General features: G+C 43.5%; 1 protein-coding gene across 6 annotated transcripts in view; it reads left to right on the forward strand.

The window, feature by feature from the left end:
• SPATS2L (spermatogenesis associated serine rich 2 like) overlaps nucleotides 1-19,115 on the forward strand; it is a 167,899-nt gene that overhangs the window by 131,487 nt on the left and 17,297 nt on the right. For all 6 annotated transcript variants that reach the window (XM_036856993.1, XM_036856996.1, XM_036856992.1 and 3 more), the window contains one exon: nucleotides 356-491. In XM_036856993.1, the coding sequence (XP_036712888.1) occupies nucleotides 356-491 (136 nt within the window). The remainder of the gene's footprint in view (nucleotides 1-355; nucleotides 492-19,115) is intronic.

Here is a 19,115-nt window from a genome sequence, read left to right on the forward strand (position 1 = left end):
GAGCCAGCAGCACAAATGGTCTTTAGACGTATCAGATTCTACGAAACTACAGTTTGCAATAGAACATAATGATCAGAGCCTCTTTCCAAAGGGCAGAGGAGACACATGTGCCCCAAATGGCCCATCCAGAGAGCCCACTGGTGAGATCCCAGCTGTCTCAAGGGCCACACACCACCCAGTCTGGGTTATAAACATTCTCTTAAAGGAACTTTTCTTTCCATTGAAAAACAAAAGACAAATCTCTCTCTTTTTATTGGAAGGGGGTGAGTTAGTTGCTTTTGTTGTTGTTGTTTAGCTCAAAAATGAAAAAATAAAGTGCTCGCTTTAACATGCTTTCTCTTGACGTTAATTTTAGGCCCAAATATTGAGAAATCGGTGAAGGATTTGCAACGCTGCACTGTGTCTCTAACTAGATATCGCGTCATGATCAAGGAGGAAGTGGATAGTTCAGTGAAGAAGATCAAAGCTGCCTTTGCCGAATTACACAACTGGTGAGTAATTTGACTTAGAAACTATAAATTTATGGCACTTCAGCTATTCCTATAGGTAGAGACATCAGATGGAAAATGTTGTTTATTTAATCCATAAACATCACAGAACAACACTTCAGCAGATTTTCTTAAGCCCTGCAGACAGATGCATATATCTTGGGAATAAAAAAGATGAGAAAATGTTGGAGTAAAGAGACACCCGATAGACATAATTCATTGGAGTTTGAAGTTGGCCCAAAAGTATATGAATGATGTAGAACACAACCTCAACAAAGAACAAAACGTCAAAAATGATATTTTTGACAAATCTTTGGAAGGTTAACATCATGAATGCTACTCAGAAGAAAATACTTTCCAGCCTGATATCATCATAAAATAAGAAAAACTCCCTTAACAAAACTGAGAAACGTCTTACATAAGCTTAGTGATAGAACCCCATTCTTGGGTATCTTTAAGACTGGAATTAAGAAATGGTACACCAGTGTGGTTTTGGTCCTGCCCTGCCCTGCTCTGCAACGGATTTTGATGGGAGACATTTCTTTCAGCCCTATGCTTTTGCTCATGTCCACAACTGGAATGAAACACCTCTTAGTAAAAAGGTTAAGTTATTATCAGCAGAAAAATGTTACCAGTGTATCCATCAGGACGCTTTCACTTTCAAGTGACAGAAACTCAAGTCACACTAGTTAATGAGAAAAGAGGATTTATTGACTGATGTACATGAAAATTCCAGGAGATTCCTTTAGGCAAATTTGGTTCTAAGCCCAATATGTTATCAGGATTCAATTTTTCTGTCTCTGCCTCCTTTCCTCTTGCAATGTCTCCCACAATCTCCTGGTTCTTCTTATTCTTGGCTTCATTCTTAGGTACTGTCTCCATGTAGCAGCCAAGATGACACGCTGGCAGCTCCAAGCTTTCATAATCTTTAGCCCCTGTGATCTGAGAGAGGGCTTCGTTTCCAGTAGTTCCAATAAAAAGTCCAAAAGGCCTAATTCCCATTGGCTGGGTTGGGTCATGTATCTGTCAGTAAACCAATCCCTGTGGCTAGAGCAACAGAGGTTTCCCACTAGCCAGGCCGGAGTCATGTGCCTACCACAGAGTTAGTTAGTTCATGAACTCCATGAACTGAGACTTGAAGAGCCATGGTTCCCGGGAGAAAACATGGTGTTAAAGAAGAAAATACAGAACAAAGAAAACACATGTCCAGAATGCCCAGGCTCACATAACACGTTCCCTATACTGGCGTCCTGTGATTCTAGAATTTGATCACATCTTCCGCATATTCTTCCCATTCTAAGTCCTTTCCTTGACACTGATGTGCTTTTTTGCTGATTGTAGAGTTGCGTAAAACTAAGGATTACGCCGAGCGCTAACCTAATCTAAAATTCTTGAACTTTAAACCATCTGCTACATATAATGTGAGATTCCAAGAGTGCATAAGACACCAGGGACTTGAAAGAAAGCCATCTCCTTCAGTTATTCAGTGAGGAATCATTTACCCTCCACCCAGTCACACCATCTCAACCTTCGTGGAACACTTCTCTGTTTGATCAGATTATAACCTCACTAATTGTCCAAAGCAAACTCCGAGAATGCGTTTGAAAGTACTTGGAGAAGGTAAAGATGCTATACAAATAAAAGGTGTTATTATCATCATCATCATCATTGGTTTTTAAATTTTACCGTTACATGACTTTTACAATTTATCCTTAAGCTACCCTAATATATAAAAGCACACTCAACATCCAGGCCTGTTCTCGAGAGCCAGAGTCAGCCCACTTCACCTGTAAAGGGCCAGCTCGCAAAAATCTTGAGCTTTACGGGGTAAGATCTGAGTGCACCTACTCAGGCCTGCTGTGGTGGCATGGTAGCAACCAGAGATCGTGCAGAGAGGCAGTGGGCCATCTCTGGCTCATGGGGGTCGTAGTTTGCCAGCCTCTGTCTGGAGGCATTAGTGAGCTGCTCACAGAAGACCACTCTGTCTTGTCCTTCTGTGTGGCGTTTTAGAATAAACTCTTCCTCTGAGGCCCCTGTATGATACCTTCCAACTGAGTGACTCACACACTAATTGACAAAGTGTAGCAATGACCTCAAATTACCTCTCTCCTCCAGCTGCTCTGAATACTTTTTTATTTTATTTTATTTCCTTAGTAAAATGAACATCACATGGCTCACGAGACATCTTGAGATTTAGAACAGATTCTTTGAGTGCTTTACTCCTCAAGAGCTGGAAGTGTGAGGCCAGGAAGGTCAGCACCCAGGGAAGTTGTGTATCTTGTCTCTGCTTGTAATTCATTTTGTGTTTTAAACTGATGTGAAGGATCACTTCTGAATGAGCCCTGCCAAGCAATACGGCTGTTTAAAAGTCACCTACTTGACAGAATGGAACTTTTCCTCCAAACTGAAGAAGAAAAAATTTAGATCAGCTATATTCTATTGCTGCAAAATGAGAAAACACCACCACTTGTTTTCTGACCTAACCCTTCATTAAAATGATCCCCAAATAATTACATAAATGCTAACTTAAAAATAAAACTATTTTTTATCAACCATTTACATGCATTTATGCCAGAGGGAAAAACTTTGCCTCTGTTCCAATTAAGCCTGCAGCCCAGGCAACAGCGTGATGTACTTGAATTAAGCCTCTCTCTCATTTTCTGAGGAGCAAAGGATGGATTTTAGGGATTGTGGTGCTCTTGAAAAAGAGCGGGTCACGGAATCGAAGAAGGCAGCTTAAATGCTTAAAAAATGAAGCTTTCCCAGTGGTGGTGAAATCACAAACTCTAGGCACTAGAGAGAATTTTGAATACAGCCCTATTCATTTAATAGAATGGAAACCTCAGGGTAACATCGTAAAGTATATCCAGATTTGGAGGATGTGGAGTCCTCTGGAGATTTCCAGAAAGAGTGCTGGTTCTGAGGCAGATGTTGACTCATCTGGTGCACAGGCGACAGGGAGGTGGCATACATCCCCCTGCAGGTTCTCCTCCCTTTCCTCGGGGCCACCCCATTCTCTCACCTAAGCACTCAATAGGCAGTGCATGTAGTTTAGATATATAGACACTCTTGGTAAAAAAATTCTCCAGATTCACTTTGCTACCAAAGCACCAACTTCAGGAGGTGAATCCTGCGTGACTAAATTCCCCCCAGATCCCACTGGAATTCATGGGAATGATGATTGTGTGAGGTTGGGAGAAAGCCGTTGTTTGCATATGCTCAGTACTGAGTGAGCGGATATCTGAGTGAAATGAAGGAAATGCTTGTCCTTCCTAATCTGGCTGTGAAGAATATTTTGCTCAATATGTTACTGAAGAAAACCATTAAGTAGCTAAATTATAATATCAGAGTTGGCACTTAACCAGGACACAGTTACACAGGGCCAAATGACCATTAGATGACTCCTTCTCATTTTTCCAGAAAGAACTGGGGATTTAAGAGGGGAACAAAGATGACACAATGCCCTCACAGTATGTCTTCACAGAAAATAAATTTTGCAACATGAGCGTCTATGTGAAAAGTCACATCAGGAACTAACATGAAACAGCTGGTTTCTTTCCTATATGATTGGCCCCTACCACAACTGGAAAATATTCATCCTTTCGAATCATAGCTGCCAGGTTTAATTGCTTTGTGTGCAAGCTAGTCTAGCTTCTCACCACAAATCTGTGTGTGTGCATGGCCAAGTTGATGTTGACGACTTCAAATGAGCAATAAAACATTAAATTCAAAAAACATTGAGGAAGGAGAGTAATACTTGATAGTTTTTCCATATGCTGGGGGAGAAAGGATTCCAAAATAGAGCTGTAAAAATTGTTAGGTGCTATTGTCAATTTAACGTCTAATTAAAAGCACTCCTAAAGAAGACAGAAGATGGTAACAAGCCAGAGGGTTAGGGTGTGTGCTGGGGTAATGGGGGCTGGAGGGGATAATATTTTTAGGCTGCTTTGCTTTCAAAAAGGAAAGGGACATCAGTCAAAGCATGCCTTCTGTAAAAAAGGGGCCAGAAGTGTTCCTGGACCCGGTCGGTGTTTATTTTCTCTTGAAGCAGTGCCAGGAAATTGGAAGTGGGTCAGGAGTTTCCCAGCTCTCCCGACCCGAAGCCCTCCCCCACCTCCCCTTTCTCTGCCGACTTACCCTCCATCTTGGAGTTTCCTCCCTTCCAGCAAAGGCAGGTGAGCCTCCTACTGCCCCCTACAGGCTAGGGGCTCCTCCCCGTGACCCCACTCACTACGCCATAGGACCTTGTAGCAGACTCCCTGTATCCTTTTCCTTTCCTTCCTTTTAACGACTGAAACTCGTTTTCGTGTAATGGTAACCTCATCCTTTTGATGACCATGTGTCATCCATCCCAAAGTGACAGATTTGCATGTTAACCAAAGTTGACAGTCTGTTGAGACTCTCCACCAGCCAAAAGAATAACTCTAAAAGTGAGAATTGCAGGTTCAAGAAAAAGCAATTTTGAGATAAGTATATCTTCTTCTGCATCCCTCAAATCCCACTCCAGAGGAGGGCTCTTTATCTGCTACTAAAGCCCTGTTGGTATCCAAGCAGAATCACACACAGACCACCAGGGTGGTCAGCAGGGTGGCGCCACACACCGACCAGATATCATTGCTGTGACATTTTAAATATTGTGTCTTTTTCTGGAATATAAACTCGAGAAGACCTCCCAAAGAAGAAATTGCCAGTGGGGCTCTTGCATTTCAGAACAAGCCAAGCAACAATCTGTCCCATATTCCCACTTTACTGTTCCTTGGGTACCCAAATAATATCAAATTCTTGGAGCGTGCAGCCTTGGAACTACTTCAGTTTGAGTCCAAATAAGACCATTTTTCTTCACTTTCGCAGATTGATCACATAGCAGGATTCTTTCTTTGTTGGTTGTTTCCTCCCTCCCCCCAAAATTCCCTAAACCTTTAGCTGCTTTTTTTTTAATACCTGGCTTTCCATACAATGCTAAAAGCCTGGTTTTTCTGTGCTCTTTGGGTTTTTTGTTCGTTCTCTTTATGAGTAACTGAACGTTGACTGAAAGATGATGTCTGTAAATTAATATGTACTTCTCTCCATACCAAAGTGTATGTGTCTGCACTGTAATTACACACTCTCAGAGCTCTGTGGTCATCCTTTGCCTCGGTACCACCCGGAGAGATGCTGATTTCACTGGGCATAAGTGAACCCAGAAAGAGGGTTTTTTTGTTTTTAGAGAACCCCAGGTGATTCTCTTGTGCATCTGCGGTTGAAAACCATGGATTGAGAATCCTGCAGAGGAGGTGATATGTCTGGAGCTAGAGCAGTGTTTGCAGCCAGCTGAATTTGCCCCCCAGGAGACAGTTGGCATGTCTGGAAATATTTTGGGTTATCACAGCTGTGGAGAGGTAGTGCTACTGGCATATAGTAGGCAGAGGCCAGGGGTGCCACTCCTTATCCTCGTATGCACAGGACGGCATCCCCCGCTCCACCACCACCCTCAACAAAGAATGATCTGGTCCAAGGTATCGGTAAGGCTGAGAAAGCCTGGGTGAGAGGAAAGGGAGAGGAAGATTGCACAGCCCCTTCTGCATGGTCTGCTGTAGCTCGTGAGCAGAGGATGGAGAGTCCTCCCTTTGCAACACACCTGAGTGCCTCTCTGCCCCTCCCCCAGCCGCCCTCCTACGCACCACTGCAGACCCGAGGGGGGAGATTTCCTTTACATGCCCAGATCAGGTACGTACCCCAGAACACAGCCATAGTGTCTTCTCTTTTCACATCAGTGCAGTCGCAAGATATTTTTTCCCATACTTCCTGAAACATAAACCTTCTAGCTACACATTTTAAAGGTCAAATTACATTTTTGTTTCCTTAAGACCAGCAAAAACAATTACACTGAAGTGTAGAAAATTGAGGGCTTTGCTTCTTTGTCTATTTTTCATTATGGAATTCAAGTCAGTCCTTAGGAGAAAATGGAAAAATTAAGAACTGAAGGCTATAGCTGGTGATAGGCCATCACTTTCCTTCACCATTCTGTCTCTACCTGAGTCTTTTTTCTCATTTTGCAATAAAACCAGGTATCACAGTGGGGACTGGGATTAGGTTGAAGATCTGAGGCACGTGAAGATAAATACAGAGGGGAATTGTTCCATTAAGTGTCTCTTTGGGGGATTATTATTTTCCTCGGGCTTTAGTCAAGCAGCAGTATTACTTGGTGTTCCTGGCTATACATGGTATATATCCACCTACTCTGATGCCAGTGACATCTTCAGGTGCGCCTGCCCTTGTGCTATTTAAATTGAATGACAACAGAAGGTTTTTGTTTTTGTTTCTGTTTTTGATTTTGTTTTGGCCATACTGTGCCACTTGCAGGATCTTAGTTCCCCGACCAGAGATAGAACCCAGGCCCCCTGCAGTGGAAGTGTGGAGTCCTAACCACTGGACCGCCAGGGAGTTCCCAACAGAAGGTCTTTTTGCAATCTTATGGGGCCGTAGTGGTTGGGCAAATACTTGTTGACCATTGAATTACCCTCTCATAATTAGGAGAATATTGAAATTATGACGGTCTGTCTACTCTGATAGGTAAGTACCGGGAAAATATGCATTAGGCGAAACAGGTCCTAGAATCAGATCTGTGTCACACAGTAGGTGCTGTGAAAACAAGCAAACTGGGTTTTTGAGTTCAGTCATGTGTGTGTAGGGTGTGGGTGTAAGCGTGAGTGATGAGTTGAGCCTCCTTTGTAAAACCACGTGGCTGAAACAATAAGCATTCTGAGCATGCCCACGAGCATCGAGTGTCTGGAGCAGTGTGTTGGCCAGTAATAAAGTGATGCTTTTCTCTGTGCCATTCAACAAGGGATGTGTACCACGGGATTACCAGTAGGAGAGCTGATGTTAGGAACCTTTGCAGCCACTTAGTATTGTCATGTGATAACTTCACCAGGACTTCGGTTCCCTATTACATTATCAACAACGTGTTAAATGATTGCTAGATTTTGCCAGCTCCTTAGCCTATACACGAGACGCAGGCAAAATCAAGAGTTTAACGTTACACTTTTTTATGGTTTTTAAAAGAAATTTAATACAAGGTCTCTACGTCCTTCTGCTCTGGAAAGGAATACATACTTCCCATTGATCAAAACCTATTGCAAACAGAACTTTCTGACTAATCTCTTTTCTTCTCAACAGATGGTTTTTCTAAGTGCCCACCTGCTAGTGACTTGTACTGTACAGTAGAAATTAAACAAACCCATTCCTTCTCCCAACACCCAATATTGGAGATTATGCCAGCATATTAAAAGAACACACATTATTGAAATGAACATACACCTGCAAAGGATATCAAGAGACAATAATAGAAGAGGCTAATAAATATATTTATGCCTCAAGAGAGCCATATGTATGGGTTTTGGTCCCTGTCCTAGCTGACAAACTACCCAAAATGGCTCTTTTTCCTTACTCTGCGCCAGTCCAATAAACAGAAATCAGCTCCAGGACCCATTCTGAAATCATGAAAAGGGTAAATACCTTATGCCAAGGAGGAACTCAAGGTCCCTGTGACTTTGGGTCTATGGCAAGTCCCCATGGTACAGGGCATTTCAAATCTTGCCTTGTTTGTGACTATGTGTCATTCTAAATAAGGGTAACTCGCTCTTTGGAGGTGAAAGCTTCTCTTTTCCTATTTTCTTTCCTCCCCAAGGTTTTTCTCTGCATTAGATGTTCCCCCAGGGCCACTGCAAGGACCTAGTGAATCAGTCGACATGAAGGAAGAGCAGGCTGATAAATACAGAAAGTACAGAACTGGCCTTTTCAGTTTGGTGCAGTCCCCAGGAAACTAGCATAAATAGTGCCTTGTATTAATAGCTTTTCTGAGCTCCATGTGTGATTACCTGTATACGTCATGTCAGTGGTACACTTAGCGTTGGGAGACAGCTTTCCTTCACTGTAGCCTTCTTGCAGAGTAATAAACCCACAAGAAGAGCTGGAGGATAAGAAGTTGATTCTGATTTCAGCTTGAAATCTGAAAAGATTTCTGAATCTTTTCAGCAAATGAAGGCTACCTGTCAAACCAGCTTTGTAACATGCTCCTGAATAGGAATTGTTAGTTTTCGTCATAGAACAGAAATATAAAAAGGAATTAACCAAATTGTTCTAACTACACAATCCCAGAAGGAAAGTATGTATCATTTGTGTGTGTGTGTTTTGAATTTACAGTATAATCCATTTTCACTGAGAAAATAAGACAAATTTGTTCCTATATATTAGTAGAAATATAAATACATTATAGTTTGAAAAGTAGAATATCCTAGATCACAATTTCAGAATGGATCTTGGAGCTTATTTCTATTTATTAGACTAGTACAGTGTGAGATTCTGTAGTCTCTTAGAGTGAGACCAAGGAGAAATTTTGGACAATTTGTCAGCTAGGACAGAAACAAAGTGTACAAAAACTGTACCTGAGGCCAATATAATAGAATAGCCAATTCCATATATGTATGTTACACTATCCTTCCAGTGACTGTGACCTTTGATTCTTAGTAGGCCATATTCAGACAAAAGTGACATTTTCCAAGGTTTATTAACAACATAATTAGGAGGCATGGGGTGTAGATTTAGACAGAATAGGGTTTAAATCTCATCTCTACGTATTCTAGCTCTGAATATGGTTGAGTTTCTTAACTTCTACTCAGCTACAAAACAGGTGTACTGTTGTCACTTTCTAGGGGTTTTGTGAAGATTCATGGACAAGATATGCACTTCTCAGATTATTCTAGAAAATCTCTTGCCTGACCCATGATAGAAGTTCAATCTAGGCTGGTTCTCTTCTCTTCCAGATAAGCATTTAGTAAATGTCTTTCCCTCTCTACCAAGACACTGGGAGGAAGTTAATCTGTTCCACCTTTCTTTTTATTTAGTTATGCAGTAGATGCCAGCTGTAAGATATGGATATTTCATCACAGCTTTTTACTGTTTACTGCCTGATGAAGAGAGAAGTAAGGCAAAGGGGCCCCTGATTCTGAATGGCCACAGTTGTCACCACATCAGCCCTCTTTCCCCTTTCCCGTCTTGCCATGCCTTCTCTCTACCTTCCCTTCCCCTCTCTTCATTCATCCACCCAATAGAGCCCTGGGGCTAGTGGGTGAAGACAGAAACAAGTGTGTAATGCACGATGGCAAATACTGCAATGGAGCTGGGCGTGGAGGAGGGGAAATCAACACTGGCTGGCTGGTTAGGGAAGGGTCCACCGCAGAGGTGACATTTGAGCTGGTCTTTGAAGGGAGACTAGGAATTTGTCAGCCTGAGACAGGAGAAAGGATTCCATGCAGAAGAAACAACACAAGGAACCAGAAATAAGACAGACCACAGCGTGCTCTAGGAGGAGTGCATTCCCTGGGTCTTACTCCATCAATAAATGAATTTTGAGCACATCCCTCTCAAACCAGAAAACTTATTTATAAATCATATATGTGTGCTATGGTTAATCTGTGTACTAAAGATTAGGAAAGTCTACTTTTTAGAATAAAAAGTAAGTACATGGGACTTCCCTGGTGGTCCAGTGATTTAAGACTCCACGCTCCCAATGCAGGGGGCACGGGTTCGATCCCTGGTCGGGGAACTAAGATCCCCCATGCCGCATGGCACAGCCAAAAGAAAAAAAAAAGTAAGTACATACAGTTTACTGTTTTCTTTGTTCCCCCCATTTGGGAAGCCACTGGCTAGGTCAGGTCCTAAAGAGGAGGGGTAGCAAGTGAGCCTGGAGATGCTGGCTGATGAGAGCCTTTTGGCCCAAACCAAGAAGTCCACATTCTCTCCCCTCCCCTCTTCACAGGAGAGCTAAGGAATTCAGGAGACCCCAGGATGCCAGAGCAGTGGAGGCTAGGCCTGGCTGCCTTGGGTTGGAAGTGGGCCGGCATTTCTATGACTTTTTGTGCCACATCAGTCTTCTCTAGTTTCTTTTCCTAAGTTATTCAGGTTCAGTCACGATGATGGCTTCTGCATAGACGCCCCCCATCACCCAAAATTGGAGGGAAAGGCAACAGTGTTCAGAGTGGTTGTCTCTATTTTGGGTATGAAACAAAGAGAGATTTTGCCTTGTTTTATTTTGAAATTTGTTTTATTTTATCCTGATTTCTACATTTCCCAGTTTTTTAATGAGGTAAATGGAGAAGAATGTTACTTCCTTCATTGGTACCCTTGTGCTATAAGACAGTCAATACCCACAGGTAGAAGTTTGCTTTCCTTTCCGTATATGTAGTTTGGTGGTTTTTTATTTTTTTAAAAAGGAGATGGTGGTAAGTCATATCACTTTTATAGCTATAGAAACTGAAATACAGGTAAGTTACTTTCCCTGAATAGTGATCTCCATGGAAAGAAACAAAACTAAAAAGTAATCAGCAAAGATAAGAAATTACATTATTAAGCAAAATATATGTAAAATTCTAAATAGAGGTATACAAGGAATACAGATTTTTCAGGTGAACATGTGATGTTGTGGGATTTGTAGAATTTGCAGGATTTTGTAACTGTGATGTCATTTTTTTAAATTCCAAGAAGAAAAAGGACTCCCTGTCTGTGTTTGTTTGTTTTTTCAATTAACTGTGTCGTCTGTGAGGAAATCCAGGATTTTACAAGTGTTGGGAGTTAGTCCTTATGCTACATTTGTTCGTGTCTCATTCCAGAAACACACCTCGGACAGTGTGATGACATATTCATTAACTGTAATTTAAATCAATGTCGAATTCCAATATAGAATATGCAGACTAAGAGATATTAACATTAACAAGTTATATTACCTCTGATTAAAGAAATAGAGAGAAAATGGGCTCAACCTGATTGGCAAATTGAGTGCACTTGCCACATTCACGGGCAGCCAGAGGGGTGTAACTCTGCTGTATATGTTAACGGTGATTCATGCTTAGAGACGCTCTGTTACCCTGAGAGTCATGATTACTAGGCAGCTTCAAAGAGTTGTGTCCCAACCCCAGCTGACAGGCTGTAGACATGTATGTTGGGTTTTATATGTTTATCACGTAACACTATGGAATTCAAGAAATCTTTAGATCAATTTGTCAATCACTGCTGCATTCAGAAAAAGAATTCCAATTATAAGAAGAACGCAAGTTGTTGTGAAACCGAAATGCAAAAGTGTACAGAGTAGAAGGTAACGGACCCAGGAATCCCAGCAAAAAACATAAATAAATGAGCATAGCCAGCTACTTGATAACGAGCCTGAGGTAAATTGGCAAGTGGAGTTGGGTAGGAGAGAGATTTCTGGGGTAGACTCGGGAGGACGTGATCACGTGGGAAGTGAAGGAAGAGGAGTCGTGGAAACTGGTGGGTAGTGAGAGCAGTAACCAGCAGACAGGCGTAGGAGTGGGGACGGGATGGACGTACGGGGGAGGAAGAATATTTTCCCTCTGCCCTTCTGGGTTCTTGGCTGAGACCCCGTAATAAAAGACAGGTTAACAAGAGAGAAACAAACAGAAGTTGATTAACATGTACGCCTCATGTACACATGGGAGAGACCCAGGGAAAAATGAAGAACTCCCCAAGGTGGCCTGGAACTCAGGATTAAATACCATCTTCATAGGGAAAGGGGAGAGGGGGTGTAGGCCTCTGAGGGGAGAGTAAATGACTTTTAGGAAAGATGAATGGGTCCTTAGAAGAACAGGTGGAGGTATGATAGCTTGTGACAGAGTTGGCTGAGTGTGGTGTCCATTCTCTAGTCTCCCCTCCTGTGACGAAAGTCAACATCCTCCCTGGTTGGTGAAACTTCTGGAGAAGGAATTTATGACAACTGAGTTCCTTTTAGACAATCTGTCTTTAAGCAGAAAAGGGGAGTTCGGAGAAAGCCTGTCCCTGCATTTGCTGTTTTTCACGTGCCCACAGCTCACAATGATCAATATACCAAAGTGCCATATTTGGGGTGGCGTATTCTGCTAGTCTTCAGGGAGCAGAACAGAGAAAGGAGGAACGGGGCATTGACAGCCATGCAAGAGCATGGGCACCATTTGTAGGCACCTGTCGTGTTAGGGCTGCCTGTCCTTCTGACCCTAAGAACAGAGAACCAGACACAGTCTTGATGTATTTGTGCCCGTCATGCCAGGGACACCTTTGTTGACAGCAACAATAGTTGAGAAATGGGTGGGCCGAAACCCCTGACTAGTTTTGCCCTGGGCCCAAGAATTCCTGGTAATACTTGGGAGATTGGACTAGAAATGGTACCCATGGTAACAGTAGAGTACACCCTAAGTATATAAAGGGAGTTTTTCTACCCTCCACCTGGTGGGCACAGTCCTCTCAGCCAGGGCAAGGGATGTAGATGCCTAAACTCCTGGGCAGTACCAGTGGCCTCTTCCTTCAGTACCCGCTCCCAGCTCAGGATCCACATAGCGGCCCCTGGGTGCTACTAGGCTGCCAGGCGTTCAGCTGGCATTCCTCCCATGGTCACAGTTCTTAGTCCTGATGCAGTAGTAAGGAGCAGAGCCCTCAGTGGGGGGAAATGTTTGTACATTACCCTCTCTCTTTAGTGAAAGAAATAGAAATTCTTTAAACAGGAAGTCTGGCTTTATGGCTTATCACTCATTCGCATGCTTTTTTTTTTAAATTTTTTTATTTTTGGCTGTGTTGGGTCTTCGTTGCTGTGCGCAGGCTTTCTCTAGTTGCAACGAGTGGGGGCTTCTCTTCGTTGCGGTGTGCAGTCTTCTCATTGCGGTGGCTTCTCTTGTTGCAGAGCACGGGCTCTAGGCATGCAGGCTTCAGTAGTTGTGGCTCGCAGGCTCAGTAGTTGTGGCTCACGGGCTCTAGAGTGCAGGCTCCGTAGTTGTGGCGCACGGGCTTAGTTGCTCTGCGGCATGTGGGATCTTCCCGGACCAGGGCTCGAACCCGTGTCCCCTGCATTGGCAAGCGGCTTCTTAACCACTGCGCCACCAGGGAAGCCCTCATTCGCATGCTTTAAGCTGTTTGTTACAGGCCAGGAGGGGTGAAACATCCCCTTGGCATTCGGTAGAATCCTTCCTCCCCAGCAATCTCCACATTCTCTTTCTCTCTAATGGGCCGGCGGTCTGGAGGCTCTGCCCTGTGATCGTCCTGCCAGCAAGCGCGGGGCTCTGTCTGTTTCCTGAGGCTTTCCACCTGCTTTGTTCTGCTTGGCAGCCGAGGAGTTAAGGAAGCTCCGCACCGAAGCACTTCGTCCACCAGAAGGTCCTGAAGCAAAATCGTCTGGGATCAGATAGTCGCAGGCCGTTTCTCTCACTATGGCCTCCCCGAGGCCAGCTCAGGAAGATGAAATGTAGCCTAGTTTTAACTCTCTAACGTCTGACTCTGGCTGCTGTTGCAGATTGATCTCGTTCAGCTCCTATTGAAATCCTACTTTCATTGCTCAGTATCCGCCAGAAGCTTCTGCTCTCCAGCTTCTCACCCACTGACAGTCCTGTGGCCGCTCCCCATCACGGCATCTTTATTTATGAATCACACCAGACTCGACGTGGCTCCTTCGAGCTGCCAAATGAAGCCATTTTGTCTCTCAGTGTCTTGTCTCCACATTTAAAGAAGAGTCTTTCACAGAGCAGAAAATGATAAATCTATTCCTGCTAAAGTGCCTTTCTGATTATTGTTATTATTAGTCCTCTATAGAAAGGAATCAAGACAGTGGAAACATTTTTATAAAATGACACTTTATCTCTGTGATTAACAATATAATAAACCGTAAAGGCTCTGCCATGGTCATCTCCCTCTCCTTGCACCTTATTGCTTTAATAATAAAAGCTTTTTTATGGCAAGAGAATAAAATTTTACTATCCAGGCAGTTTAGATAAAATGAAAAGATGTGTTTTTGGAAGGATAAAGGGCACATCTGAAACACGTGAGGTCAGCATGGGTTTTATGTGAGCTCAGTTTATGTAGAACATGTTTGATGTGTCTTCAGTCTGTTGCCCTCCTGAGGACTTTATCCAGCCATTTAGAGAACTTTCAGTGGTCAGCGAAAAGCCGATTAAAGAGTTCTGTGTTTCTATCAAGTACAGAGGATCACCGTTGAAAAACAAAAATGCCCCAAACCTGAATTGCAGATGATTAGTGGGGGAAAGTACAAATTTCAGTAATTTATTACCATCCCAATTTGCAAACAGAATCGTTAACTACGTGTCTTGATTCTGAGCCAAACCCTGTGTGGTTTAGTGAATATCGTTGTACTTTTATTCATAAGCTTATGTCTCAAATGATTAGATTCTGTCAGTGACAAAAGTTATATAAATTTTTGCATAAAGATGATTTATATGCAAGCACTACAGTTTACCAATTAAGGAGTTTCATTATTGTTATGCCACAGAAAAATAAATATGCTGTCTTCCCTTCCATTCATCACTGTCAAGCAGTTTTTGTCGAGCAGCCCACCATAGTTGAAGAGCGTAACGTTGAACAGAAGTTTTGTAAAACTCTGTCAGAGCTTCTCTGAAGAAGGGATGATTAAGCAGAGACCTGAAGGAAGCCTCAAAGTGAAGGAGATGAAGAAAGGCAGGGCTGGGGAGGAGAGCTGCCCTCTAGCAGTGGGAAGGGCACGTGCCAAGGCCCTGTGGTGAGGGGGAATTAGAGCTCATACCTCCTGGGGTGTTGGGAAACTTCAATGAGATCATTCCAGTGAGGCACTGGTGCTCTCCCTGATGGCCTCGCACAGTAAGCACTCAGGAGATGTTAGTTACGAGCAGCTCTCATTTTGAGGCTGTCTACACAGTGCTATCTCAAAAGCCTGCATGTGACCTTTCTGCTTCTCCAGTAGAAATGGGGACAGTGACACTGCCTGTGATTTTTCTGTGACTCGTCTCCTCCCTCTGTGCCATTCCTCCCTCCTGCCCTCCATATCTGCTAACTCCCTACTGGGTTTTGCCCAGCACCCTCCTCTTTTATCCAGCCTGCAGAGTTGTTCTGCATCAGGCAGCACTTCAGTGCGTATCTCTGTCCTGGGGTCTCTTAAGAAGATTCAGTGGGACTTGTAAATGGCACTGATGAAGTTACTCAGGAAGCTGGGTGTGACCCCCGGCACTGTGGGCATTTAGAAGGTGTGAGACACAGGGAATTCCCTGGCGGTACAGAGGTTAGGACTCTCTGCTCTCACTGCCGAGGGCACATGTTCGATCCTTGGTCAGGGAACTAAGATCTCGCAAGCCACGCGGTGTGGCCCAAAAAGGTGTTAGATGCGGCCTTTCCTCTTGAACCTTTCTTTGGTCTGGCTCTCAGCTTGCTGTGATGCTGGTTCCTCACTGTCTGACAGCCTGCCAGAGGACCGGCCAGCCTCCGCTACTTCATCCTCTTCATCTTCCACATCCTCTTCCCTTAGTATTCCCTTCCACAAGCCTGCTGCCTTGAAAGGAAAAAAAAAAAATCCAGCGAAACTCTGAGGTGCACCTTATTGAGATTCTCATGGGAGATCCTGGGGCACTGCCTCGAGCTAGCACCTTGATGCTGGTTTGCATCCAGTTCATGAGTTCTGAGCAGGGTCCTGACTCAGCAGAGATCCCTTGGATTGCTTATATGCATCAGTTTTGAAAGCAATCATACATAGCAGTGCTTGAATTACTAAGATGCTTGAGGACAGTCTTTTGCTGAAATACCCAGAGGAATGGAAGCATGGTTTGATGCCAACTTCAGAGGCTTTTCACATCCTCCAGTGGGCATTAAGCAGATTAACAATTTATTGTGTATAGCCTTCATCCCTCCTGTTGCTAGCCCAGGAGGCCGAAACTAACCATTGTGTGAATAGCCACAATGTTTAATGTGTTAGACCTGGGGATACGGATTGCACCCCAAATGTCCATCTTGTAAACTCTCTGGGCACATAATTATATTAACAAGTTTAATCAACAAAAATGCACTATAATCTTGTAGCTGGTAAAGAAATGAGCAAAGGCCCCTTCCTACACCATCCTCCTCATCCAGCACACACACAGGCTGCAGGGTCCGTGGCCTTGTTTGGGGACTGAGGGCGTGGGAACTACATGAGGCTGTCTTGGCACTCTCACTGCGGTCTGTCCCCTCCTGCCCCCTGAAGTCTAAAGATACCCCATCTTGTATCACGTGCATGTGTTTGCTTTGGTTGTGCACCTTGCATGCTCTCAAATCCTGGAGACTCTAATTACAGCCTTCTGGTTGATGGAGGGTGGGGAATCCTAATTTCTTCCTCCTGCCGTCATCATTTTCTTCCCTCTCCATCTGTTTTACACTATTTCCCCAGTAAGTTCGGCAGGTCCTCTCACCCTCTTCCTCTCAGCTCACCCAAAAGAATGGAGGCTCCGATGGCAGGAATCTTTTTTTTTTTTTTTTTATCCACAGCTGTATTCCCAGCTCCACCCTCACCTGGCACGTGGCAGGCACTCAGCAAATATTTGTCCAGTGGATGAATGTTTTGTCAGTCTCTCCAGAGACTGGAGTCTTCTAGTGCTCTTCGTGACGTAGTCTGTACCGTCACCCCACACTTGTGCAACCCGGCTTCACTCCGTTGATTAAGAGAATGGAGCAAGTCTCACCTGACCTGTAGCCCATAAGTCAGCGGAGTCCCAGCCCCTTGGACTCCCGTTTCATGTCCGCTGGAAGTCAAAAGACCTCTCTAAGATTTGTGCCAGTTCAGGGAGGCAGGTGACGCCCAGCATTCTCATGCTCACTCTGCCTTCAGGCCGTTGCTCTTCCCATTCCTCAGCCCTGCACTGACCCAGACGTGAAACCCAGCCACTCCCTGTGTGTGTGTGTCTGTGTGCGCACCCACACACATTCAGACCGTCCACACCAAGCGTGGTGAGGGTCTGGACGTCCCAGGCAAGGCTCAACATCACACGCCTGACAGCGGACACCTCACAGTAGCATATGTGGCCCTCCCGCTTCTGGAAGCTCCTTTGCTCACCCCACTACTGGTGATTTCTCCCAGCCTCTTCACCCTACACGGCTCCCAGCCTTCTGGCTGACTCTCTCTCTTTTCACCTCCTTTTCTATAGGGAATAAAAATTCAAAACATTTTTCTCAGGCAGAATAGCTTAGCCGTGTTGTTATAATTTGGGCTCCTGACTCCAAATCTCTAGGTTCTCACCTTATCTCCCCACCAGCTTATCCATTAGACTTGTTTTTCTAAACTAACATAGAACTGCCCTCTCCAATCGCTTGCGGCTACGTTTGTGAACTTGACAGGAAAGCTAAGTATACCTCATAATCACAGGAGCACAAGCCTATTGACTTAACTCAGCGTTTTGTACAATTAATGAATATATGCTGGTTTATGAATAGATGATCTCTGGAAAAAAACGCAAGAAGCTGGTGACAGTGGAGACCTCCAGGGAGGGGGACTGAGTAAACTGGGACAGAGTTTGGATAAAGACTTCCTTCTCGCTGTACACCTTTCTGTATCGTGTATTTCCTGTGTTTAAAACACACTGACATCATATGTGTTTAATGTCAATAAATAAGGTACAATTCTCTTGATGTGCCAGTTACACCGAAGTGGTTATAGCCAGTGACCTAAAGCCACATGCGTCATGGGCAGAGCTGATGTCTCTGCTTGATGGATTAGGCTTCGAGCCCAGTTCTGGAGAATTTGCCGTCCCTTGTTCACGTCAGCTCTTTCCATTAGGATTTCCTGGTTGGAAAGAGCCAAGCTCTTCAGCACATAGTCCTTACTCTCCAAGCGTTTAGGTTACATCATTTGGATGAGGAGGCCCAAACTCCTAGAGATACACCCAGGAGCCACTTCGTACCTTGACAAACACTACAAAATATTTCCTTTTAAGGGGAAATAGATTTTCAACACACTTTAAATTTTAAGAATACATCTGATGGAGAAAAAAATGTACATCTGTTGGAACAATCTGAGTAGTAATAAATAAGGATGTTTTAAGGATAATAATTGCAGTGTATTGAAGCACATTAAATATGAGTTCACAATTAAACTATACAAACAAGCAAAAAAAAAATCTCATTGGTTACTTTTGGAGGAACCAACTATCGTTTTGAAAACTGATAAATAAAAAGAGAGAACCAAGCATTTACCCTGCCTATGCAAACTGTACTTCATGATAACCAAATAGTTGATAAAGGAAAATTTCTTTTTATGGAAGTTTTCAGTAAATAAACCAAGGAGTGAGAGAATCTGAATATCCTCATTTCTCAAACCCTCTTGATCTAGGCAGTGATCACCATAGCTGCTAATATCATGAAAAATAGAGATGTTCTTTGTATTTCCTGTACATGTGTTTTGAGATGTATAAAGTTGAGTACCTTCAGGTTTAATTTTTTTTCAGGAGGAGTATTTATAAGTGTGTCCTGTCATGTGTCTGCTGATGGAAGTACATAACATAATTTCTCCTGAAATAAAAAACAAATCTGAATTTAATCAAATTTCTGTATCTCATAACAAATTTATAGAAAATATAAAGGAATGGGTTAAATAATACCATGGCCGTGGAGTCGCAAAATTCAGACCTTGGACAACTCTACAGGACCTGGTTTCTTTAACAAAGGAATTGCAAGGGAGGAAAAAGAAGAAAGAGAGATGGGAGGGAATGTATAGATTAAAACAGATTTAAGAGACAGTCAACAAATTGTCACGAGCAGACCTTATTTAGATCCTGGTTCAAACAAACTGTTTAAAAAAAATGTATGGGGCAATTAGGAAATTTT

The sequence above is a fragment of the Balaenoptera musculus genome, chromosome 7 (genome assembly GCF_009873245.2).
Source record: "Balaenoptera musculus isolate JJ_BM4_2016_0621 chromosome 7, mBalMus1.pri.v3, whole genome shotgun sequence".
Classification (NCBI taxonomy): Eukaryota; Metazoa; Chordata; class Mammalia; order Artiodactyla; family Balaenopteridae; genus Balaenoptera; species Balaenoptera musculus.